Here is a 27,793-nt window from a genome sequence, read left to right on the forward strand (position 1 = left end):
ATTAGGTTTGATTATTTTGCATTGTGTTATTGCTTTATATCTGTCCATTTAAAGAAATGTGACTGTACATTTGCTGATTATGACCCCACCCTCATTAAGAATAGTATGTTATTGCAGGAAGTGCTTCTGTTATATTTTTGAAATCAAGTAATTCTGAAAAAATATGATATACCTCAACTTGTTTAATTGAATACAGGTAATATTTGTCTCTAAAGGAAATGTTTATAGACAGAAATTAGTTTTTATTTCCTAATGGTTTCACCATCTGTGAGGAAGATGATTGAATGATGAATACAATGATGATCTCACCACCCCATCCATCCAGTCCACATGCCCCAATACCAGGACAGTTAATCCTCTTGTCAGTCTTATATTTATGGATTTTCATCATCACTCATCATCATAGCTGTATATACTGTATAAGCAAACATGATCCAGTCTCAGAACTCGTCTATGTTATCACCTCATAGCCGAGGTCTGAGTTTAGTAAGCATGGGAAACATAATAAATATCTAAAATATCAAGAGCAGCTGCTGTGCAGCAGTTTGGGATTAGCAAGAAGAGTGGACAAATCTGCCACATCTATTTGACACTGATGTGAATTAGAGACTCGATTAAAATTCAGAGTCTAAAACCTACTGTTGTGAAGAAATAGCTTATCAATATGAATGCCATTGGTGCCTTTGGTGTTGCAAATTGTAGTGACAAAAATGTAATGAACAAATTATATTTCATTGTTGGACATTTAAAATGCATTATACAAACAGAGGAAGACATTTGTTGGACACCCCACTACGGTGGATGAAATATAAGGCTTATAGAAGATTACAGTGGGGGATCTTACTGTGGTTCGGCATCATTGAGATTCTCCATGCATCTCAGTCCTCATGTGTAAATGGAGAAAAGAAAGTTACAACTAACAAAAAACATTCACCAACGGGTTCTTTTTTCCTGAAGACATAGCCTAGAAACTTCTAATCCCAGAAACTGGTTGAAAGTTGTGAAATGGCAGCAGAAAAAAAGGTGTCATTAAAAATGATCTTACATATGCGATTGTTTTTGCAGTAAACCATGTTGTTAATGAAGAACTGGATAGAAGTTTAAAAAAAAAAAATGTTTTCTTATACTCCATCATTGTATAGTGATCTGTCATCCATGAAAACATCTCAGTTTACTTTACAAACACAATTAATCTCTTACTCATAGATGTTTATGTGCACAATTAATTTTGCCACGATAACAGATGGTATGGTGTTATTAATAATTGTATAGTGTTTTTGTATCTGTTAACAAATTGACAAATACTTCTAAAATAAACAATTTAAACAAAACCATCTTAAATAACTTTATTTAATCATAATCAGCTTGCACAGTAGACCCTTGAAAACCAATCCACCCGGGTGAAAATAGCTAACATTATATAATAACGATGCTTATCTGCTCTAGCATCTACACCACTATAGGCTTGAAATTATAATGACTAATTACAGTAATTAAACTAACATTCATGACATGTTTTCCATCACACAGAGAACAAGGGAAACACTTAGCCACCACTGTGGAATGCTGGGAGATGCCCTCTACAAGGAGAACGACTTTGCTCTCATTATTGACGGGAAGACTCTCAAATACGCCCTCACATTCGGAGTGAGACAGTACTTCCTGGACCTCGCCCTGTCCTGCAAAGCTGTCATATGCTGCAGGTAAGATTTACTCCTCAAACAATAAAATAAACCTGAGACAATAAATCCCACTGACCAAAATGAAATAATGAAGACAATGTTCTTAAAAGACCCAATCTGTTTCTGCACTTGAAAACACGACTGCTTAAAATAAGTTACAAGTGTTCAAACGCTAACATGAAGTACTGTACACGACTCAAGGTGAAGTCATTTCCCTGTATCCACTTTAATGCATGAGACAAAAAAAAGTGCCCAAATTTGTATATAGAGTTGGAAAATCCCTTTTTACTGATATCATTTATCATTTATGAGAACTGAGTCATTTTTTTAATGTGTTTTTTCTTTAAACAAGATGCACATGGACTATTAGACTGTAGTGACTACACAAAACTGACCTTCTTATACAATCTCCTCAATGCTTCCCAATGAGAAGTCTTTTGACCGCAACCTCTATAAACAAGAAAGGAGAGATAGTGAGACATTCAAGCATGGCTGTAACTAACGATTGACCGATTCATCGTTTTGTCTATAAAAGTAATCAGAATGTAAAAATTGCCCATCACAAAATCCCAGAGCCTAAGCTGGTATCATAAAATTGCTTGTTTTGTCAGACCAATCACCCAAAACCTAAAGATGCTCATTTTACAATGAGATAAATCAGAAAAAATCAAACAAATAAGAAGCTAAAAGTAAGTAATGTTGGACATTTTTGCTTAGAAATGGTTTAAATTAAATTGAAAGCTCTATGGTTGAACTACAAAGTATCACGTCTTCACCACAAAGGTCATTGAGTATTTTTATGGCAGCAGTTTAAAAAGTGTTACTTATAAATTCAAATGGCAACTTTCAACATTATGCAGGTACGCTGTTGACCTTCCCAGACCACATAAATAATAGGAAGTACTTAAGTACTCAAGCAACCATGACGGCGTCTAGGCCCAGAAGTCAGCACCATGTTTTCAGAACAACAGAAAACCTTATGACTCGTCAAATGTTTTATGTATTTTTCCCTCCACCTCTACCTGCCTTTGCCTTGTGCACACTCTGTGGGCACTAAGAGACACCGGGAGATGAATGAGGCCTCATAAAACCACGGAGATCATAAATATTAACAGTTTCACAGCTTAAGACAGACGTGCAGTTTATGACATCATCTCTGGAGACTCTCTGTACTGTACACTACCCCCAAACCTCTGCTGCACTAAGAAGAAGCTCCTGTGTGGGAGGCTACAGATTTTGCTGTGAGTAAGGGCATAAAGTCAAGTTTAAAGTCTGGTAAAGGAAGAGTTCACCTAACCATTGGCTCTGCTCAATGGACCTAATCTTACAAGTCTACTGTTGGTACAATACCTGTATATAGTTGTTGTTGTGTTACATCTTTGCTGGAAAATTGCAATACCAGCAAGCTTTCTTTGGTTTGTGTCTGTTTGTTTGAGAGAGAGAGAGACAGAGAGAGAAAGTGCTGGTAGTGAGAAAGCTGGTGAATCAAAGAAAGAAAATATTATTTTTTGCTTCTTCTGTTTTACAGCAGTTAGGTTCTAAAGCACAAATAAACATCTCTACACCACCACACAACCGTGCCCTAATTGCCACAACGCATGATTTGTTCTGAATACGGCCGTCTGTGACATCCAGTCAAGGGGGATTAAATGTAGTAGTCTTTACAAGTGCTTTTATTCCCTGCCACCTGGGCACCTGTTTTTCTGTAATTCTTAAAGAAACATTATGCACAATATGTCCCTATGTTTATTTTTAGGGTGTTCACACAGTTTGGCAGGACTGTCTGCACGCTCCAACCTACTATTCTCCCAAGTAGAGGAAAAGCTTTAGGTTTTGCCAAGTGCTGATCTCAAGAGATGATATTATTTTATGCATGCCCTGATTATACTCCCCAAATCTGGGAAAGTAGGAAATAGAATTTCCTGGACAATACATTCCTGAGTGATATGTATAGTCGCTCATCTACTCTCCAGTATAATGTCTGTCCTTGTCCTTTGCACTGCATACTATATTTCCACGTTAATTACACTTCCTGATGAACACAAAATCTATTTCTAGTTTTATTAAATATCATGTGCTGCTGCTCCCTTTTAGAGTGTCCCCCCTTCAGAAGTCCGAGGTGGTGGAGATGGTAAAGAAACAAGTGAAGGTGATCACGCTGGCCATTGGTGATGGTGCTAATGACGTGGGAATGATCCAGACTGCTCATGTCGGTGTGGGAATCTCAGGCAACGAGGGCCTGCAGGCAGCAAACTCCTCTGACTACTCTATTGCCCAGGTGAGCACGAGGGCAGGGGCTTACACCAAGTGAGAAAAACACAACATATTAATTAAAGTATGTTGTTTCCTCATTAGAAGTTGTAGTTGGAACTTCATAATAACGGTTCTTGTTTGAATTAAAATGTATTAATTAACATTTATGAAGCCAATTTGATAGCTTGCATCATTTTAACTGCCTGATGGCATCCCATATATAAAATTATGCCAGTGCACTCTCACATTTTGATTTGATTGATTCAGACTAGATTAACAGAAGACAGTCTTCATCTAAACTTATAGGGCTAAACTATGTAAAATTAACACCTGTGAAAACTTTATGGTGAGTTATTTCTGTTGAAACAAAAATATTCACGCACAGATACCTAACTTAGGTATGTACATAAAATGAAAACCATAAGACTAGAAAAGCAGATTTACACTTTTGCACATAGAATATAAATTTAACTTGATCTAAATATGCTTTGAAGCTGCATGTACATGTCCTCAATCTGGCAGCAGTACATTGATATCCATGCCCATTTCTATCTTCTAAATGTCTGATTCCACAAATTGTCAGCCATGTCATTGTCTCCTCAAGTGTAATATGTGTAAGTGATAGCTTGGCACATTGTTCTGAATAACAATAGGTCATATGTCTGCTAGGGCGTTAGATTATACAGTGAAGTAGGAACACCTGTAAAACAGGCATCTGGTGACACAAAACTCCCAACATAACTATACAGAAACAGATCCCGGGAAAAATGCTACTTAAATACATACTTATGTCCCAGTAACCAGTTTGTCGGAAACTCTCTGCATCGATATTTGATACCCATATGCAACAAAAACCATGGATTTCCTGTATCATGGCTCCGTTTCTACACAGCATGCCACTCAGTACATCATGTTTCTATTACAGCCACAGGGCATGAGAGTATGGGAAACCAATAGTTGACTCAAACACAGTACACTCTCTGTGCTTCAGTGTGCAATTACCATTCAAGAGACTTGGGTTTGTCTTAAGTGCCCCCTTCAATCGGCATGACATGTAAAAGTGTATGTCTTTCAAAGACAGGTGGCCTCCTATAATCCATTTAGGTTGTGTCCCAGCATCAAATTAAATTACACCTCCAGACTTCCAGTGGTGTTTTCTATAAATTGGCGTAACGGTACATTAACTGTAATTTTCAGACTGCACACTGAAATCAATCCTTGGAAGTTGTGTAACTTGTTTTTCTACTCCTATACATGATTTATATTAATGTTGTAAAGTGTCAGATGAGCCCCTTGCTGCTGTAGAATATTTAGGAGCTAGTTCCTAAGATGTAATACTTGAAAGCTCAGTTATCTGTTGAAGCAAGTGGAGAGTGAAGAGGCTTTGGGCCGAGGCACCTCTGCTCTCCATCTGTCATCAGCTCAAGTCTGTGTTAACTGATGTTTGATCCGACCATTTGAGGGGTCAGACAAGCTGGGGCACCACTGTGCTTTCATTTCACCAAAGAATACTGTGGTAATGCTTAAAGACAAGAAAGCCTACAAGTAAACAAAATTGTGTTTGCCCACAAATGTACGTTTAATTCTATTCTGGTTTCCAAAACAATTTAAGAACTTCCTTTTGTCAAATAGCAGGAGGATGCAGTGTAGAGTGTGGGCTTTGTTTTAGCCATTTACTGGCAACTGAGATGAAAAACTTGAAGTTCTGCTCCAGTATAATCACAGCCAGAAATAGCACTGAAATTGTAAATTCACCACAGACCCTAAATTGTGGTATAATTATATAGCCATTTAATTATTATGCTGAGTCCTTGGAGACCAATACCCCCATATGAACTCCTCCATTTTCAACAACTTTAAAGCTCGATCTTGCAATCTTTGACTTGAAGTTTCTGGAATGTGTTAGTGAGAGCTTTGGCCACAATGCCTCATCAGTCCTCTCTACTGGGGGATGACAAAACACTGCTGCCTCCTTTAATCTTGAAGTTCCTGTGACTGCTTTAGTGTTCCAGCACTGATCTCTGATTATGAAGAAGCATTAGACAGTGTCCTGTACACAGACATTTGCTATTAATTCATCTTGTCATTTTCATCCATTTACTTCCCTCCCACACAGTTCAAATACTTGAAGAATCTACTGCTCGTCCATGGAGCCTGGAATTACAACCGGGTAGCCAAGTGTATCCTGTACTGCTTCTACAAGAATATTGTCCTCTACATCATTGAGGTAAGACTCACACAGTAGCTCTCAAGACTGAGAGTCATGCAATGAACAAGATCTGAATGCAATGCATTGAGATTTTTCCACATGCCATGATTAGGTAAAGGCAAAGATTCCTTGTTAGAGTTTCCATGTTTGTATTTCTGTGCTGACTAGCCCTTCACATTACCTGCCAGTTTGTGCAGCTCTTGGGTGAATGGTTTGAGTTTTGACATACCTGGATAGACTATACACAAACAAACAAACAGGCACACTCACAGACACATACGCACTCAGTAATGAAGGGAAAACTATACTTAATTAACAGGAAGTCTGCCTTTAGGAAATCCTTGCCAGTTATTGGATCCTTAGAATATATTAATCCACGCAGCTAATCTGAATAATCATGTACTACAGACATCATACTAACAATGCTACCAATTTCTGCCCTAAGATGTTCATTTTTACTGTTTTACACTGTTTGACAGCAGATGCTGACAGATATGTAACAGAATAAAATGCTGTATGCTTTTTACACGGGTAACAACCAAATATAGTTGTAATTATAAGAGCATTTTCTCAGTATAAATATGTGATAATATTTACTGAAGTATTCAGCATTTCCTTGATCCATTTAGTTGAGTGTTTTTCTAGTGTTTAGAACCAAATGGTCTCAAACGTTTTAGATCTCATGATTTTACAGATGATCTTAATATTTAAAGGTCCAGTGTGTTACATTTAGGAGGATCTATTGGCAGAAATGGAATATAATATTCAATATTCATTTCACCTTAGAATGAGCCATTTTTATCTACAGAGGGAACAGGTCTTCTTCCACGGAGGTTGTTTCTATAGTAGCCCAGAACGGACAAACCAAACACTAGCTCTAGATAGGGCTTTCACATTTTTTGCGAGATTCACAGTCACCGTAGTTTTTAATACACGCTTGGAAGGCTGAGCTGTATTTATACGGTTGCAATCTGCAACTTCACCACTAGATGGCGCTAAATCCTTCACACTGATCTTTTAACTTATAGTTATTTTAGACATGAACTCATAGACTTTAACCCTAACCACGATATCTCCATTGTTAATGTTATACTGTACTGGTTATTCAGGAATATTTGCTTTGGATGGAGATGGAGCGGGTAATGAATGCTGTTCACAGCCACCCAGCTCCAGTCTCTTGCATATCAATGGACGCTGGTTAGGAAGGTCTGCTGATGTGCGGTAGGTTTGATGGCATTTGACAGATACCAGACCCAGCACTGATTGCAGGTTCAGAGCTATGACCAAGAATGACCAGACAGGTTAAGTGCTTCCTATCAGCAGCAGCTTTATCATCGGGGGTGCTTAGATGTTTTGATCTGCCGACCATGCACTTGTCTGACACAAGTGGCAACTATAGCTGTGCATCTTCTCAAAAAGTCTAAATCTCTAGAAGTCACTACTGAATGTTTGATCAAACTTTGTCCAGCACACTAGGATGTTTTAATGGAGATACACTGCTGTACTGTATGTAATCTGCTTACCTTGCAAATTGGAGCCATTTGTTTATAAGAATAAAATGCTCTTATTGCAAATTAAAGGTCAGTGCATTTCTCCAGCACTTAATTTGTTAATTATGTACCTTATTGCCCACAATGTGAAGAAGTGTCTTGGCTTTAGATCATGCATGAAGAACAGAACATATAAAAATAGAATAAAAAAATAATGTATTACTCAGGCATTTAAAAAAATGGTCTCACACAGGGGCCCAATAGCCATAGAAAGCAGGTGATTTACACACTTCCTCTGCCGTTGAGGGGGACAATTTGAAGAGTGCTATCTGGCCCTGAATTGCGATGGCAAAAAGGATCAGCCACATGTTTTTAAGATATAACCACTATATAACCTGTGATTGAAATATGAGCACTTTAAAATTCTTTTTTGTTCATCGTCTTTCTGTGGCACTTGACCTCTGATCCCCTTTTTCATCCGCATTCTTCTTTATATACCATGGAGAATCAGGAGACTACCTTTTACATTCCAGCATGTCTGCTTCTGGCTTATTGTGACCTGAAGTGAAAGAGGGCAGTCAGTTTCATTGCAGGCTATAACTGCAGTTATGAGTACTGCAACTGTTTGATCATTCTACCCTTTTCCAGATAAGGTAAAATAGCAGTTGTAAATGCAGATCCAAAATAAAATTCAATTTGCAGCAAATTGAATTTTCTGTCGGAAAAACATTACGTATGGCATTTCATCTCTGCCTTAATGTTGAATGAATGTTTAATTTCTTTCATTTTTGTCCCTGTTTTTAACCATGTATAAACACATCAGTGTTTCACTTACACCAAAAGAGGTGGCATAACTTCTAATGTATATATTACAGAAACTTTAGACTATGCAAAGCCGTCATTTATTCTCTCTGCCCTTCATTTGAATCCTAAATGCACTGACTTTTGTGCCACAATCACATCAAAATTCCAAACCAAATTGTTTATACATTTTTTTCTCCAACTACAGCTCTTCTAGATCTCTTTTCAAACAGGTCTTTTCCTACAACTGGAACATAACATCTATAGTTCTGTCTGCAGGGCGAGCTTCTTTCTTGCACACCTTTTGTTGATTTCTGAAAACAGAACTCCCCATGCTACGTCCCTTCAGGGGATTCAAGTAGATAATAGGACATTTCTTCACATTTCGTGTGCTTCAATATTTCAAATGTCCCTGTTTTGTAAGACCCTGACATCTAACACACCAGCAACCCCAGGGTATGGGTAAAAGCTGCATTTGTTGCACTAATAGGTTTACTTTTGTGCTTGCATGTTTTTCTCGTCGACTCCCAGGCTAACGTGCAAGGAGAGAATCAAGGATGTTGAAGGGAATTTTAACTTTTTTTGTTCACAGCACCATTGTCTGGTACAGTGTGTGTTACGATTTGAATACCAGGAATGGGAGACTCTGTGTTTAAGCCTCTTTTCGTCTCCCTCTCGGGGTCTTTGGTTCTTTTTTAATAGACATAGAGTAGGAGGGTGAAGGATTCTGTGGCTATTGTGGAAGACGTGAATGTGCGCAAAACTTAGTCTGAGGCTCTTGGAACAGTTGTGTGATCATTCAGGATATTCTGTAAACTTCTGTAGGGTTAATTGTGAGTCAGAAAGTAAAACTGTCACTTGAGTGGATGATTGACTGACAGCTGGAACTGCTTCACAGTGTTTCTTTTGGCTTTCCCTATGCTGTTGATTATGGTTGGCATTCCTCTTCCTAATCAGTTCGAGAACAGTTCAAGCATGGCTACACTTGAAACATGACTATCTAATTAAAAAAGGTGGTTATAATTACTCAGATATTTTTCAAACAATGAAGCCCAGTGCTTAACGAACTTTAAGCAGAATTCATAACTCCTACTTAGTTACAAATTACACTATTAACCAAAGAACAGGAGTGAAAGGGGATTAATTCAGCCACATTCAATCTAAGAGACCTTTCCAAAGGAAGCCATAGCAACTTAATTCAAATGGCCGATCCAGCTGGCCACTCATGTTTGATTGACACATTGCCAGGGTGCTACAGAGGGGGCTGATGGACAAGTGGCATTTATGAGGCAATTACATGAAAGCTCATTCAGTGCGTCTCAGTGTAGTTAGAGACGGCTCGGAGTTGCAGAGCAAAGCTTGCCGACCACTGCACACTGAATGAAACCACAGAGGCTGTGCCTGGCATTGTGAGACAGCTTGTGTTTGTAGCTCCACATATTTCAAGCATATTTATCAGCACCTTCTTTATATCCCTCTTTTTTCTTCGCTTGCTTTGTGTTTGAATACATTTGCAATTCTGCAATACTGAGCTTAAGAGTATCAGGACTCACATTGTTGGGGACAAATGTCATGCTGCCCCCACCCCTCCACCCCATAGCCACTTCTAGACAGGGCTTGCAGAGCTGTGGAACAGCCTTGGAATCAATGATTTTTGATTCGCTGATGAATATGCAAGAAGTCTTCTTATCGGCTAGCCGCTGCCCAATCCCCCTTTTCTCACTCCCGCTTCCCTCCATTACTGTTTTTCATGATGTGCAGTCGGGGAGAGAGGCCAGCCACACCCCTCCGCTGAGTGGCACTCAATGAGGAGAAGAAAAGGGGAAGAAAAATCCTGCCTGGTACTTCCCCTAATGAGCAAATCAATGCATCTGTCCCTCAAGAGACGAAAGAGAGAGAAGCTATTGGGACCCCAAGGACCAGGCCAAAACACTCACACAGAAGCAGTTACCACATACTATGAATAGGAGCCTTTTTTAACTTAGCACAACAATATATGAGCCCAGAGCTTCTCATTGGGCAGAGCTGTAATTAATTCAGCAGTTTGACCTACCCGCTAGCCTCTCGTTAACATTGCTTGAGCCACGCTAATGGTTGAACCTGCCTCCTGGCTTGGGCTTCATCTACACATAACCCATAGCAACGGGGTCTGAATGTATTTTCAGCAAGCCAAGACCCAAAACGCCTAAAACTATTCTTGCACTGCCAACAGATATACTGTACACCTTCTGATTCTCATGGTTACAGAGCCACATGGTCCCAGATTGGGGTGAACATCCCACATGAATTTGAAAACAGGCCCCCTCTTATAAAAGAAACAACCTCATGGTAGAGTGCACCTGATGGAGTGGAGGGTGGGATCTGCGATGGGTGGGTGTGGCAGAAAGGGGAGGTGAGGGGCAGATTCTGGGGGCACACACATAAACATAGGCTTTGTCTATAGGCAGCCACCCCGCCGCTCTCCCCCTCCCCCCCCCTTCATTCCCTTGGTGGGGTGACAGACATTTGTTTTCATGCATACTCTTACACGATTAAATGGGAAGGGCCAGTGGCAGATTGGTATTGGTCGTGTAGAGAGTGGCAGCGGCGGGTGGGGCCCTCAAATAGGCTTTGTCCCAATCTGAGAATTTGTAGCAGTTCATGCTTTCATAATGAAGTTAAATGAAGCGAAGAAATGCTTGGTTGGCCGTAGCAAAAACACAACACCCCTGATGTACCCCTGACAGATTTGGCGTGAGCAAGTGCCGGTTCTGGACCACAAAGTGTCAATCTGTAATAATGTGAGGAACAATTTCTGATTCTGATCAGTATACAAGCAGTTTTTTCCAGGATGTGTCAGACAAATCTGCTAAACAACAATGTAAAAATTCACATGTGCCATTTTTCCTAATAGACACAATTGCTCTACTTGCACGCTAACATAGTTCATTTAGAATACCTGGCTTCTGTCCTGATCGTAAAGGAATTGTGTTTTTCACATAAGTATGACTAATCAAGATATACGGTGATAAGCCTCATCTCCATCCAGCATATGGTTTACATTACCTCTGTCTCCCTTTCCTGACATAATATATCAATGTCTCCATCATCCTCAGTCCCATAGCCCTGACTCTGCCCCTATAAATAACCCATCTGTCACCCACTTGTCTTCAGGTAGATCAAGGAGGAAAATAGTGGGCTTGATATATGTTTGTAGGTAATCCCGTGATGAATCCAGTCGACAATTTGCATGGTAGAGGTGGCATCTGGAGGTCTAGGCTTTCCCACTGTCACTCAGTTGTTTCTGATTTGGTCTAACGTGGCCTCTCGCCTTTCCTGAGTTTGAAACCTGGCTAAGTTAGACTAATGACATGTTGATCGTAGGTCGGCACTTCAAACAAACCCACATTAGTTTTAGGATTATTTAGTTGTTGTTTTTCTTAATTGACAGGAAAAATTTATTTGCTTTACTCCCAAAACAACCATTACTGCAAGATGCATCACCCTTGCAATAATATTAAAGATATATTAGCATGGGCTGTTCACTCTTTTATTTTTCACATTATAAGAGACCCTCTGAAGTCACAAGACAGTGAAGAATGTAGTGTGATGGAAAAATGGATTGTTAGTCTGTAGACACAGTGAGTCCTTCTCAAATCTGATAATGGTAACCACTCACCCTCACTATCACTAATGGAAAGCATACACTAAAAGGGTAATTAGAAAGACTACAGAGATTTAGTGTTTTCATGTTCTAGTTTGAGTGAAGCCTATGGTATCAAATTCATGACTAAATGCCTTACTGATTGAAATGACAGTAATGTGAAAAGAAGAGTATTGTGGACATCCTTGTCATCTTGGTTTGTCAATAAAATAAAAAAAACTCTTAAATATAAACCTAATCATAAATCTGCGATTACATTAAACTGTTGCACCGCCTTTTCTTTCTGTTCTTATTTAGCTTGTTCTTACTTTATTTCTGTGTTTTTTTCTCCCTTAGATCTGGTTCGCGTTCGTCAATGGCTTCTCAGGTCAGATCCTGTTTGAACGCTGGTGCATTGGCTTGTACAACGTGGTGAGTGTTAATAAAATTAACTCTCTAAAGAGCTAACTTTACTCCCTTTCCCGTGTTGCTCTCTGACACAGAACTGATTTGCAGTGGTGCCCCAAAGCTGATCCCTTTATTGCGTGACTATGTCATCAACATCTTGAAAACTTTCTCCTTTATTTATGACCTGTTGTCAAGTCCATATTCCCTATGTGCCTTAAACTATGTACTGAATACGAAAGAACAACAGCTTTACTTGCCCCAAAGAGTGTAGTTAGCAAGGGCAGCTACGTTTGAATGATAAAAAGAATAGAAAGAATTGAGCAGCAACTGACCTGGCTGCTGATGTAGGGAGTCCCACAGGGCTCTATAATGGGACCACTCCTAATGAACTCATATTTCATATCTGTCATGAATTAAGTAAAAGAAAAAAATGTGCATCTGTAAGTCTGATCTTTAATACCATGCCATTAAGCCCACAAGGAGTTGATATGTAACTTTAAACTGTTTATTAAAATCAACTCAATTCAATAAACAAAAATGAATGAGAGAAGTGTGAAGTGAAATTCCCCCCCCATTCCTGATCGGCCTCAAATGGAAGTAATTTATGGGAGGGACAAACTGTCAAGTGAGAAGAACATTTCCACAGCTCTGCATTCATTTCATAATATACCCCACCTTAGAACCAGTACAGTATTGGGGGCTGGGGGGGTGGGAAGAGGGTTCAGTCTTTCACTCTATCCAAAAACTGGGAGAATTCCTCCGGCTCAGTGGGGGTCTGTCGGAGGCAGTGGACTGAATCCACCCTTCAATGGAGATCTTCCTGGGCCTGGCTGTGAATAAGAAAGGAGCCCAGTGGAGCATGTCCTGTGGCCCACTGGTCCTGCAGACTGAGGGCTGCAGACTCCCACTCCAGATGGGCCTGCAGGGAACTCACATCAACTGACCCGCTGAGCCCCCCAGCCACACAATACCATCACTCCTCTCTCAGCAGCTGCTATACAGAACAACATTACAACACCACTAAGAAATTACACTTTAGCTAAGCTCAAATACCTGCTTCTTAGTCAAGAGCATCGCAGATGTTCATTGGAGATGGGTTTTGCATATGAACAGGCTTGGAGCATGACAAATCAAAATAAGAAACCCTGAAGGGTTTAAACATCAATAGTTTTCAATGATGTAAAATAAAGAATGGGGAAAGTGGAAAAGAAAACAAAATGAAACAAATTTGTCTATAAATGTAACATACGGAGATGGTGGCATCTACCATAAGTTTGACAACAGACTATTAGACCCTAGATTCAACTACACTTATGAATTTGGTCAAATTTGTAAAATTATTTTTCCTTTGATACCTAGAGAGTACAGATTTGGTCAGTCGTATCAAAAAGTAAATAAAATGTGCAAATAAATCCATTTGATAATAAAAAATAAAAAAAAATTTGATTTTTAAAGAAAATCTTAACTGAAAAGTCTACTTACTCTCTTCTTCAAAGCGTTCAGTTGCATCTCACAGGCTTCAGATGACATGACATGACATTTACAACAGAAAAGCATGTGGACCTTTCCAGTTGAGACTATTTTGTCACACATACTGTTCCCAAGGTCAAGAATTATGATTTTTAACAAATACAATAGGTTTTTGAATGTGATAAATTGTGATCAAACTGCTGATGTTTCTGTGTGTGTATTTTTTTATTATGCAGATCTTCACTGCTCTGCCTCCTCTTACTCTGGGAATATTTGAGCGCTCCTGCAGGAAAGAAAACATGCTGAAATACCCAGAACTCTACAAAACCTCCCAGAATGCTATGGGCTTTAATACCAAGGTAACACTAGTGTCTACGTAACATGATAGTTATTTATGTGTTTACAGTTTGCACACGACCAGATTGATATACTATTAGATTGCTTTTTATTTATCCTCACTTTGGTCTTATTGTTTCAGTTATTTGTTGCATTTTTAAATCTTTCCCAGTCTATGTCCTGTTCTATGCAGCTACAGTAAAATCATGTCTTGATAAGTTTGTCCAAATTTAGTGCAATATTGCAAGCAAATGTTGCTTGAGTTTTAATGAACTACCACATAACTTGTTAATATTTGGTAGTTTTTCAAACCTGCTGCTTTTTGGAGCAGTTGGTCTGTTGCCATAGCCTAATAATGTGCTATTTTATGTTCAACTTTTAAAAGGGGACCCATTTTGTGCTCCAACACACAAAGGAAAAGGTCAAACGTTCCAGCTCTTACACCCAATTAATATCCCATTAATGACTTGAAATGCTCCTGTTGTGTTGTTTGGGACTGATGCGTCTCCCGTCACAGTGACCTGGCAGCTGGAGTCGGTGGGTCTCCAGTCGTACCATGGTTTGGCCTGATTTGACCTATTCTGTCTGGTTGCAGAGGCTGTCCGTTAGCTTTCCCCCGCTGGTAATAAAGATGTCTCCTCCTTTCTCCATGCTGAGCCAGAGCCCTGCACCGTCCTCACAGGCGTGGTGACCTGGTTAGCACCACATGGAGGTGGATTAAAGAGTGATTGGCCATGGCAGTCAGGGGCATGGAAGGTCAGATGGTTTGGGGGACACAGCAAAAAGAATTGGGGGAAGGAAGGAAGGAATAGAGAGAGTGTGCTGTCTTTGTGTGACAGCATTTGTTGCGGAAAATTATTCAATTTGTTTAAGTGAGGGAGTTGTTTGTTCTCAGAGCAAGGCTGTCAGATTGAGTTTAACCCATCCAAGACCACACTCAACGTAGGAAATAACAATAGCAAAGACTATTTACTTCTTTTGAAAGTTTCACAATTGACCAAGTAAATTATAAGGTTTATTAGTCACAAGGAGGCAGCTAGCCCAACCAAGCCTATTAAAGTCAAATCCTCCAATTTCTTCCAAAACAAAATTAATTGTAATCACATATTTCTAACACTAATGTCTAGAACTGCATCATATATGATAGTTAACTGACTATCTTTGGGTATTCGACCATTGTTCAGATAAAACAAGCAATATGAATACATCTCCCTGAGCTATGGGAAATTGTAAAATACTACTATATTTGACATTTTACAGATGAAGCAAATTGTTATCTGTTAAATGAATGTGCGTGAGCAAGTCTCTCCTGGAGCTATTATTACAAAAAATGTAAGCTCTCACATGATTAATGAACACACTCTGGTACATTAGGTGAGTTAATGTAAGTAAATCCATTACTTTTTATGGCCTGGATTGTTTTTCATAATGAAAAAAAGCTAAAGAAATATCATTCGGTGGCAAAACCAAACGTGTTGACAGCATCAGACGTTGTCTTTATATAATTAATTATGCAGATTAGAGAGATGTTTGTGCTCCCAACTGCTGATTGAATCGTCCAGAATTTTTGTTGAATTCTGTTGTAGGGTGGATTTTCCCTTCATTAACTGTTTCATGCCAAAAAAGGGTCACAAAAATATGCGTCTGATAGTTAGAAGCAAATGAACCTCAATTTTGTTTGGGCCACATTTTCCAAGACCCATAAATGATGACTCGGCCAGGTCAGCAGGTTGTTTTTGCTGGCTTGTCCACTCTTTTCCCGAGATATTTTCCTTGCAGCTGGCCCGAGGCAAGGCGAGAAAATCCAGCTGGAATTTGGCCCCTCGAAGCCTGTCTTTTTGCACGTCTGGCTCTTTTGTACACAACAGATACTGTCTTTGTGAATTAAAGCTGTTTGTGTTGAGGTGAGAAAAAGGAGTGACCACTGGTGTTAGAAACGCACGGCGTGGCTTCAAATGTGTCGCCTGTTCACTTTTAATTACATATTCCTGACACTTGAGTCACTCTAATAAACCGCACTGCCCTTTATGTGGTCGTAGTAATTACAGCCGTTTACAAGCAACTATCACCTCCTATACAGTACCTTGTACTCTTCTATTTCTTTCCCCCTCTTTCCCTTCTCTCCTCACCCATTCAAAAAGAAACGGGAAGGAGTGGGCAGCTCTGGAAAAATTTGGCTCAATATTAATTACTGGTATTCATGCTTTTTTTTTTTTTTTTTTGGCAATTAGGAGTTCCACAAAGGGCAGAATCTTTACAGGACAGACCAGGCATTCATTCGGAGGGGATCCCTAGCAACTTGCTGGGATACAAGGGAAAGAAAGAGAGCAGTGCGGCCGCAAGGGTGAAAGAGAGGATCCGACTGTGACAAATGATTATGAACATTTATTGATTTCATTAGCATTCATTATTCTGGAGGGGAAACTAGGGCTTGTTTGCACCCCCACAGTGTTTGGGGATGGGACAGTCGAGGAGGAGGCTGATAGAGAGCTGAGCCTGTCAGTGGGAGGCTAATTGGCATAAACATGCTTGTGATTGTAACATTAGTGATTATTTATTCCACATCTGACCACAGTGTGGGGGTTGGTTTCAACCTCCCCGTGCTCAGTGTATTGGGGTTTTGTGTACACAGTGGGAGGGTGAGGTAATCCTGGGCGGGGGGCTGGGTGGCTGCTATGGGACTTTGTTTAGCTGATAGAAAAGGTGAGGAGGTCGTGCCACTGAGGCCAAGGTATATTATAAAGGCTGAAGACATTTCCCCTCACTGTACTCTATCCTGCTTTACTCTCTACTCTTTTACCTTCTTTTTCTCATCCTTTCCTGGCAAAATATCACTACGATGTAAAACAGTGCTAATAGTTATTGTAAAGTGACTCTAACCTGCGGAAATCCAAAGAAATTTTCACTTTTCATGGTGTCCAGTTAGTCTCAAATAAGTCATGTTTTACGTTTTACTGACAGGTTTGCTGAAGTTGTTGAAATGGGTGTTCTTAAGAAATCGAGCCTCTAACTTGTCGTCTGCCAAGCGCTGATGATTAAAAGGAGGCCAAAGATTAAAATGTGATGTTTTTTCTGTTTTTATTTTTCCTTCGTCAGCCATTTACTCTGGGTTTGATGAATTTTCAGCTCTCAGAATTAACACCACCGTCTGGGTCAGCACTGGGGAAGGAAAAGGGGGCACGAATGTGGAGCGTTTTTTGGCAGAATAGATTTCACGGCTGTTTCATGCTACATCGCCCATTAGTGTTTTGTTTGGCTCTGGCGTTGCATAATGTAAATTTGAAACAAGGTGGTTTTGGAGTGGGAGTATTGATTTAAACGACTCATCCAAAGTCTGCGTGCTTGCATACACAGACACACACGCAGACTGCGGTCCACGCCACGATTTTCCAGGCCCTTAATAATTACCATGAAAACAGTTTAATCTCTGTCAGGCCTGTCAGTCTCCCTGTGTGTGTTTCTAGACTGATTTCTGCTTGTTTAAACCCTCCTGTCATTTATTTCCACACCAGTTAAAATTCTCACATGAAAGGGCCGAAGCCTAATGAAATGTAATAAGAGGAAACCCTCACACTGGCAGCACATATATTAATGTTGTATAATGTTCTTTGTCAAGGCGGCGATGTGTATTTTGCAGTTTCTTATGCTCACTTTTTTATTTGATTCTGTTAAATATGGTATAATCTTTGTAGAAAAAAAAAAAAAAAAAAAAACAACAACTGGAAGTTAAAACCTGCACACTTAGATTGTCCACTTGCCTTTTACTGCACACACTCAGCAGCCTCTCTCTCCCCCATAACACACACAGAGGATATACAACGTGTCTGTCAGCGGGGTGGCCATTCAGCAAGGAGGCTCGGACAAAACCGCCACTTAGCCTAGCGCTGGGCTGGCACAAAGGGCCCAGGTCAGGGGTCACTTGGAAGGCTGGAGCTCCCAACACCCTTTTCTCATGCTTTTTTTTCTCTCCCTCTCACTCTCTCTTCTTGGAATCCCCTGCCGCCTCCAACCTCCCCCTCCCTTCTTCTCTTCCTCCTCCCCTCTGCCTCCTTCCTTCCTCCATCCTTCTCCCCTCTATTTTGCAGGTCTTCTGGGCCCATTGTCTGAATGGCCTCTTCCACTCCGTCATCCTCTTCTGGTTCCCCCTTAAAGCCTTCCAGCATGGTAAGTAGCTCCCAGAGACTCCGGCACAGCTCTCGGTGGACTTGGTGGATGAAGAGGGAGGACAGTCAAACACACATACTTTGTCTTAATTAGTTTCTCTCTTCAACCGTCCAGTCATGAATTGCAAACATGTGTGTGCTCCAGCGGGATCGAAACACACTAACAAGTGTATATACATTTGCACCAGTTCACGTGTGCACACAATGATCTGCTAAAATGCTTTTGCACACAGTTATTTGCACGTACTTAGTTTTTTTATACACCAACATATACAAACTTTCCAGATGGTTGTTCAGTGCAGACATAGATGATTTTTATCCAAACAGACATCTATCAGTCTTTTTATGTTACAATTAAATTTAAATTTGCAATAACTTTATTTATCTATAGGTCAATTGTGCATGTTTGTGCACATTAAGATGCAAGGTTTCTCTGTGTGTGTGCTGAGAGAATAGGGATCTTTGAGGCGGTAAGTCTTGGCTGGCCAGAGCAGAGGACCACACAAGCTTGGGCCTGCTCTCCAAACAAAGGCGCCAAGCCCCTTCACACTGACTGACAGGCTGTCAGCAAAGCCTCAGCGCACACAAGACATGTGACCAGCCGGAAGTAAATGGAAAGGGAGCTTCTCTTTCTTTCTTTCATCGCTGGCAGTTGCACACTGCTGATATTTTAGCCACAGCCACAGCCCAAATCCACATTGGCAGATTGGAGCAATATGTCCGTGTGATTTGCAGTTAATTTCTATTTTATTAATTTAGGAAGTTCTTTTAACCTTTGTTCTAGGAAAAGTTTTCTCAGTAGGTTAGATTCCGATTTAATGGAAGAATAAACAACCATTTTGCCAGAATAACAGTCCTGTTCTTTCTATTTCGGCAGTAAATTGACCAGAACATTTAATTTCTGACCATGATTAATGCACACCAATTCTGCGTTTCAGTCTTTTTAACGGCTTTACATAGAAACTTTCTTTCCTAATAGTTGCGAAAAACAGAATTAACATTCCTGCCTCTCTCAAAGGGCAGTAATGAAAGCAGCCTTGACCGAGCTTGACTGTGGTTTTCACTTGATGTTCCCATGTTCCCCTTTATAGCTATAATCCAAAGTTCACACTGAGATGTACTTAAAGTAATATCCAATGTGTTGCCTGGTTGTTTACTCTTTGGATCACTTAAATCTGTATGAAACCCAAGAAACCCAGAGCTCAAAAGAGACAGCTTTGGCTCTGAAAGCTTCTGTTGTTGATTCCCTTCACAGATACAGTTTTTGGCAACGGAAGAACTCCAGACTATCTCCTCTTAGGCAACATGGTTTATACAGTGAGTGCACCAATCTTCTTGACAGTCAGTGTCTCTGCTGTGTTAAATGGTTCAGTTGTCTGTGTGCCAAGTGTTATCCAAGTTCTGTGAATGAACATCCTTTTCTTGTGCTTTTCATTGTGTCTTTGGATCTTTTCCAATGTTATACAGTACAGTATGTAAAATAATAATATGTACTTAATGAAAATTCACATATGTGTGATGCACTTCCCATGACTGATTTTAGTATTGAAAGGGGGACAGTCTTGGTTTAATGTCAGTGTGATTTGTGTCTCCACAGTTTGTGGTCATCACAGTTTGTCTTAAAGCCGGCCTTGAGACCTCATCCTGGACCATGGTAAGTTGATGGCTCTCTCTTCTCTCGCTAAAGGTTCTGTTATCTCTTTCCAGTTCCTCCATTTTATGTGACCACCGATACTTGTGACATATTTTACATCCTCTTCTTATCCCTAAATCTCTTTATGGTTTGTTCCCAATGAGATTGTAACTGTAAACCCAGTACCGTACAGTAACTCCTTCAGGTAACTACAAGCCACTCAATGTGAACTTTTCTACCCAAATTCTAGAAATAGCAACAAAAACAAAAGAGAGTAAAGTGAATAAAATTGTCCCAATTACAATTTCAGTAAGTAAGTTGTCGTAAAGCCACAGTAAATGAAGAGCCTAAACATTTTCTGCTACCTCACTGTCCTCTGATTCTCCACTTACAGTTCAGTCACATCGCCATTTGGGGAAGCATCGGCCTGTGGGTGGTGTTTTTCATTATCTACTCCTCGCTGTGGCCCCTCATCCCTCTTGCTCCCGACATGTCAGGAGAGGTAAACACACGCATGCTAGCATGTTATCATACACATGCTTGCACATCCACACACGCAGGCACTCTCACTCTCTCTCTCACAGGAACAACTTCCTCTGGTACAAAAGGAACTGCTGATATAATCGTCTATCACTGACAGACCCACAGTGCCTCATAATTCATTTCTGCTACGGACAAATGCTGCTGGTGGGAAATTTCAGAGTTAAACTTGACACAGGTCTTTGTAAGGAGAGCCAGAGGGGTGTAAACTGTCAGACCTCTGGCTTGTGTTGCATAATGACTTAATTGGGCCAATTAGCCCAATGTTTGTGTTACATTGCCCTCCCTGGGCTCTGAGTATCCACAGGTGACACTGAAACAGTAAAGCAGTCTGAAAGCTAAGCAGAGAGGAGAGGATGTATTACATACTGTATACATATATATATATATATATATATATATATATATATATATATATATATATATATATATATATACTGATGTCCTACAAAACCACCCAACTATCACTAGGAGCAGAAAATGCCCTTTAAAGTTAAAAAAAGGTTAAAAAAGATTTAAAAAATTGCCCCTTGATTTTACTGTTGAGTTATTATTTACATTTGAATGTAACTACTGTCTCTCTGGGTCCCCAATGTTGGTCAATGGGAGCCCATTAACCACAGGTGACATTTCCCAGTGCATTCTGGGGAAGAGAATGAGGCATCTTTTCATTAGAGAACAAGAACACAGTAGGAAGCCATTTAAAGAAAAAGACTAGAACCACACAGCACGCAGTAGAAGGAAATATCTGTTTATCTCAGACTCTGTATTTGTGTGTCCTGTTTGAGATAATGCGTCTGGCATGGGCGTTCTGTAGATTCATTATAGAGCTCTTCAGTTACTTTTGGGAGTTCATAACTTTGCACCAGTTTGAGCAATTAGTGGTGATATTGGATGGGAAACTCTATGTCAGACGATTGTGAGATGATTCAACTTTAGAACAGACATGTGACTCTGCTTGAACAACAGTTCACCCATGGATAAGTGAGGTGAAGAAAAAAAAAAATTTAATCGAATTTAACAAAAAGTAAACGATCTGTATGCACAGTTACAGTCCGACACATTAACATTCGCTTCAGAAACAGGCAGTTTGAATGTTTAATGTTAATCTCACTGAAGACAAAAGACTGTCTTGCGATTTAGGTGAGATGGAAGATGGAGTCCGTTTTATCGTTATATGATGAGTTAAAGCAAACGTTTGACATTTGGGGAAATTTTCTCATTAGCTTTTTGGTGGAGAGTTAGATGAGATGATCAATATGACTCTCACATCTGCCTGTTAGGCTACAGCAAGCAACCGCTTCACTGACTGTAGCATAGTGTCAAGACTCGAAACAGGCTCTGGATCTGTTAACGAAATCTGCCCACCGGCACCAAAATCACTAATTGATATGTTAAACCTTGTTTTTTTAATCCGCAAAAAAAAACAGATTTTCACACAATTCTCCATTTTACAAGAGCATATGTGCTGGATCTAATTGTAGGTTGGTAGTTAACTGTATTTTGGGTAGGGTATGACAGCTGGGCTTGTGTATGTGCGTGACACAATAAATAACATAACTAACTAACTACATGCACAGAAATGCTGACAGTTTTGCTCTTACTGGCTCACTCCATCGTACATACACACACAGGCGATGGGTATATTAGCTTCACTCTGTCCCCTGTTCATGAAAAGCCTGTTGCTTTCATCCACGCCCTGCAGCACTTGACTGAAGACAATAATGGTGTCCTGTGGGTAGTTTGTAACCCTATGCCCCTGCCCAAACTCAGGGATGCCAGTACATCATCAAACAGGGACACATGTCTCCGAAACTCGAGAAGGCATCAGAGACACAATCTCCCCTTCCAAGACCTTTTAGCCTCTGAAGAGCAGGATAATTCTCAACCCTGCTGCAGCCACACATACTTCACCTCCGCCTCCTCGATGTGTATTTGACTCTTCAAATATTTTGTGCATTCGGTCCTTCCATCTATTTTCTTTAGCTCCTTTCTCTCTTACTTGTTGCATCAGCTCTTTCCTCTTTGTTCTCTTTTTGTTCACCCCCCCACCCTAGTTGAAAAACTGCCCGAGGGCCAACAACATAACAGACACCAGAACTCCATTCTCCTCCTGTTTCTGCTCTCGCTCACTATCCAGCTCACCGCCTTTAACAAGAGACATTAAGCAGCGCTCAGCTTCATGTGAACGCATTCATCAATGTCAGGCTGAATAAGCTTTGGGCGATTGACAGGGCAGGTGCAGGATCCATCCGCAACAACACACTGAAACAGCTAGTATACTTTTTTTCCGAAGTACTCCCAAACAGGCTCATTCCTTTTTGCACTTCATAAAAGTCTGACACTGATATCAAAAGAAAATGCCAGATTATTCTGTTCAAGCAGTGTAATCTACCACGCTAAGCGGCTTAGCTTCACCTCAGGAGATGTCTCTGTCACATTGACCTGCTCTCTGCAGACTTGCCTCCGCTATCAACACAGTTTATCCCTTCACTCTCTGCTTACTTTACACACACACCTTTGCTACTTTCCAGTTTCTTCTGCGAGCTGCAGTGGAGCACCTCTCACCCTCACTCTGACTCAAGTACTTGTCAACAGCGCATGGATTTTACACTCGACAAGTGTGAATCAGGTTTATGCTCAGTGATAAGAAACATTTTCTCAGAGAGGAATAATTTTTACCGAGAAGTTTGTTGATGCGAAGCGAGCCAGGAATACACTCAGGGCTATCTGTGCCACTCTGTGAGATATCGAGCAGAAATTAAAACGATTTATAGAGAAACAGATCAAATTATTATTTTCTGTTTACAGACATTTTGAAAGAGTGGTTTATATTAAAGGGCAGACTAAGGGGCATTAGTATATCTTATTTAATTTTGCTTTTGGAGTCAGTGAGACTGATAGAATGGTTTTTCATCTAGCTGAGTTGTAAAATCATAATATCCCCAGGTTCTGTAATTCTTGTCATGAAGCCACAAATTTAAAAAGCTGATGTCAGGTATCCATTTACTGCTTTGGTGTTGCACTCCATAAATTATCATGCTACAGTTTTGCACATTTTAGTCCATTATTATTGACTCTACTGTAGTTATTTTGTTTTTATTCCCCTCCAGGCAATTACTGGTTTGGAAACCAACTGAAAAAGAAACTTGAAACTTGCTTTATACACGTAATCCATCAAAGGGAACATTTAGACATATTTAGTTTTCAGGCAGTTTGATTATTGTTGTTTGCAATGTACCTGAAAACAGGTGATGAGTTCTTGTGCTCAGACATGCTGAATGGGAGAGTTGGCTGCCAAAATCCCCCAATACAGCAAAAGCCCTGCCAGTGGTGGATGTTTTTATCTTTCAGATTCTAAAAACTGGGATAGTGTATTATGATATTTATGTTACTTTTGCTTCATGAAACAATCTCATCTCAGTGAGAAACATACAAGGAAACATAAAAATGTGATTAAAACGGTGTTCAGAATACTCAAACTGTGTATGATCACTGAGACTTAGAGAGCTCAAATTCTTCTGGTTCAGACTGAAACAAGCTCCCAACACCTGTCGCATCATAGGGATAAAATATGTTTCTGCTTTTTAAACTTTTGAAAGTCCCATTGAAAGACTTATCAACCCCTGTTCATCACTGCTGTTGACTTAGTCCCTCAGTGGCACTTGTGGAATCCTTTTGTTCCTTCTTTAAGACTCATGAGCATGTTGTATGAAAGGTTTTGTTAAACTCTTGTACCCAGACCTGTTAGTCCTCCCTCAGCTAATGATTGATAGGTACCACAACACATGGTAACTGTAATAACTGACCATGGTGTACAGTATTAGTGAGAAGAACAGGTTTAATCTGCTGTACACACACTGTAAATCATGTGTGTGTAGTGGTGGGACTGCTGAGATACAAGTATTTATGTAAGAGGTTTTTTTTCTCTGTTTTCCTAGTCGATGTATTTGTCAGGCGACACACAGAGAGAGCCTGGAGTGCATAGAGGATGCAACTGAAAAGGTCTTTGTTTTCCACATTGACTTCTTTTGGGTTGCCTATTGGCCGATTTGTTCCTGTTGATGACATTTGGGGAATTTGTGGATTTGCCTCATCCAAGCAAGGCTACCCTTTTTGCTCTTTTTATTGGCTTTTTTGGTCATTTTTACTGTGCTGTGCTTGCTGCCTATTTATCCGTAACTTTGTATTCACAAGAAAGTCTATTGAGGATTGGAGCCCCATTCTGCCAAATGTATAGTTTCATCCTCAATTTCCCTCCTCTCCTTGAAGCCAGGATTTATAGTGTTTATAGTGCTGGTTAAGCCAGCTGAATTCTGCGAATCTGAGAATCAACATGGATAGATGCAAAGTAAAGTCTGAGACAGGATTCAACTTAGTCTAACCCTTCTCCCCTCAGTCTACCTAATAAAAATGGTTGTACAAAGAAGCTCTGTGCATTCAGGATGCAAGTGTTTGAATATTAGCATCGCTGGGATGTTGTACGGCTGGCAGAGTGTTATGAAGTTGTTTTTTCTTAGTCTTGTTTACTGAATCCAGAGCATACTGTAGACCTGTGGGGTGAATAGTAAAGTAGTGGATTACCTCAATTCGCATTTACCATTACAATGGTCGACATTAACATAATTCAAGATGCTGAGACTGCAGGCTTCCTCAGGGTTTATCAGCCAGGTGTCAGATTCCCCTGATCAAGTCTTCCTGGAAAAGGACGCATACAACTCTTGTTTTTTTTGTATCCTTCCACATTCTATTCCAAAAGTTTTTATAAGATTTATCTCTGTTAATAAAATTGTATCTTTGATGTTCTGTAGTTTGAAAAGTTCATTTGATCTGAGCAGATTTTCTGAACGTGAGTAATGCTGCCCTGTTCCAAACAGATACTGTACCTTGAAGCTGCAACCACAGTCTGGTGTATTGGCCACTGCGCAGCATCTCTGGAGTAGTTGGGGCATACCTGCCAACAATATGAATAAGTGATCTTGCAGTCAGAAATCATCCGTCTTTGTTTTTAAAGATTTTTGGTTTTGTTTTAGCTTTACTGGGTTGTTGACAGTGTAGAAATAAAAAGAAAGGGAAGATGGGAGCGAGAGGAGGATGAAACCCACCTATCCTATACCTTTTGACCACCACACCATCCCTAAATTCACCATTTGGAACGGAGTTGAAATACTAAGAAACATACATCTTACAACCGTATAGGTACTTGGCATTTTGCGTGTGTGCACATGCTTCTGTCTGTCTGGTATTACGTCTAGTCTGTGTGTCTGAGTGTGCGTGTGTGGCCATGATGGGGGTCATTGGCCTGTCAAAACACATCCCTTCATGCCAGTGGACACTACTGTCTGTCCAGCCAGACAAGTTTATTAGTTTGTCCTAAAAATACAGCCCCACTCCCCAGACCTTTCTCACCCTATCCAGCTCCCAGGGGTCCCCTGGTATGAGACGTCGCTAGCATCCACCAACACTGCTGGGCCCTGCTGTTAGTCAGTCCAGATGCCTGAAGACAAACATTTGTTGATTGTAACTGTCTGGATTTGTTTGGATTGTGAAACGTTGATGTCAAATTGAAGAATTAACAGTAAATTAATGCAGTTATTTTAGGTCTAGCTTCACTTTGTTTCTGTTATTTTAACAGTTGTACTTAATGTTATTATGAGTTATTGTACCTACTGCCATATCAGTATTATGTATTGAATTTTGTGATAATCTACAGACCTCAAGTATCGGTCCCCTATATACATAATTTGTGGCTCAGAGTTATGTATAGAGACATATAAATATTGTTCATAGATTAAACTTGTGAAAGACTAAGATGGTTTATTTTTCAAGCTTTCCCAACTTTGATTTAATATGCTGAGTATACATCCCGGGTTTATTTTCGAAAGACTCTCAAGACACCTAAAACGCCCCCATTAAAATGCACGATACACTGGATGAAAACGAAAATAATTAAACTGACTTGCAACAAGAAAAAAAAAACAGTAAATGTTTCCACCAGGGCTGTATAATTTCAAAAATTGATGTGAAAATATCCTGTGCTTCGCTGCAATTTTCCCTCATCTCATACATTTTCAGCCCCCGGGCATCACAGAAAAGCTCTATTCATCCGCCTCCCATCTCAAACTGTAGGCAAAGGCCATTTTTGATTTCCTGTCATTTGGGATTTCCTCTTCCCCCAGTGTTTAGTCAGACATCAAAGTCAATTTGCAGGTAATGGCGACCAGATTAGCTAATTTGGGCAAACCTGAGCGCTTTGATAGTTTTGACACTGATCTGTGTGTGTTTGTGTGCGCGCATCCTAAGGGCCCTGCCTGTGTCACATTACAGGAAGGACACTGTCGAGGGGCCCCGGCAGTTTAAACAAGTGGCACATTACAATGCAAGGAGCGCGGGTTTTGCACTTTGACATGTAATGACAGATAGTTTCAGTGCAGCGGGCCAAAGAAAACATCGTCCTCACACAGAAAGCTGAAAGGTTTCGCCCCCACCAAGATGATCCACCGTCTCTCTTCCACTCTGGACCCAAAACAACCTCCCGACTCAGCCACCGTTTTGTGATTTTTAATTTAAATCATCACAGGCGAGTCTGCTGCTAATGAATTGTATTTTTCCTACAAATGACTGAGTGCGGAGAAGAAGCTGTTTCTTGAAACGCCAGGCTTGTTTTCCAATTGGATCATATCCAAATGTGTTTTTCTTCTGGCTAAAGATAAATGAGTCACATTGAGGATCACAGCTGCCTCATTTGTAGATTTATTTTGCTCATGAACTCAATGTGAACATTTGTTACATACCGCATTAAAAATAAAACATCAGCTCATTGTTTGTAATTCGGAGGACACCAGACATAACTCAGAGGAGTTATTTGACAGCAGAGAAAATCATTAATCAAACATTAATTACTGAAAGTGGAACATAGTCTTAAACTCTGCAGTTCTAATGCTTCATCAACCCCTTCCTGCACTGAGTGTTGTATTGAATGTATCATTAAAAGCACCTCAGCTCACGCTGCTGTGTCTCCTGTGATGCATTGACAGGAGCTCTCAGCACAGCAAAGAGTCGATCTGTTTTCCTGTGAAAGAGATACCACTGTCTAAATACTTCACAGGTACTTCCTCCGCCCCGGAGGGCTGAGAGGTAGAGAAGATCCAAACAAAAACATGGTATCATTTAGTCACGGAGGATT

General features: G+C 40.2%; 1 protein-coding gene across 4 annotated transcripts in view; it reads left to right on the top strand.

Annotated features, from left to right (window-relative positions):
• Positions 1 to 27,793, top strand: part of atp8a1 (ATPase phospholipid transporting 8A1) — a 101,548-nt gene that overhangs the window by 66,856 nt on the left and 6,899 nt on the right. For all 4 annotated transcript variants that reach the window (XR_007887262.1, XM_051420336.1, XM_051420337.1 and 1 more), the window contains 9 exons: positions 1,531 to 1,703; positions 3,777 to 3,960; positions 6,052 to 6,162; positions 12,415 to 12,489; positions 14,172 to 14,294; positions 18,357 to 18,435; positions 19,690 to 19,751; positions 20,032 to 20,088; positions 20,462 to 20,569. Coding sequence is in view for 3 of the 4 variants with exons in the window: in XM_051420336.1 (XP_051276296.1) it covers positions 1,531 to 1,703; positions 3,777 to 3,960; positions 6,052 to 6,162; positions 12,415 to 12,489; positions 14,172 to 14,294; positions 18,357 to 18,435; positions 19,690 to 19,751; positions 20,032 to 20,088; positions 20,462 to 20,569 (972 nt within the window). In the remaining variant the exon portion in view is untranslated. The remainder of the gene's footprint in view (positions 1 to 1,530; positions 1,704 to 3,776; positions 3,961 to 6,051; positions 6,163 to 12,414; positions 12,490 to 14,171; positions 14,295 to 18,356; positions 18,436 to 19,689; positions 19,752 to 20,031; positions 20,089 to 20,461; positions 20,570 to 27,793) is intronic.

Source organism: Dicentrarchus labrax, unplaced genomic scaffold, assembly GCF_905237075.1.
Source record: "Dicentrarchus labrax unplaced genomic scaffold, dlabrax2021, whole genome shotgun sequence".
NCBI lineage: Eukaryota > Metazoa > Chordata > Actinopteri > Moronidae > Dicentrarchus > Dicentrarchus labrax.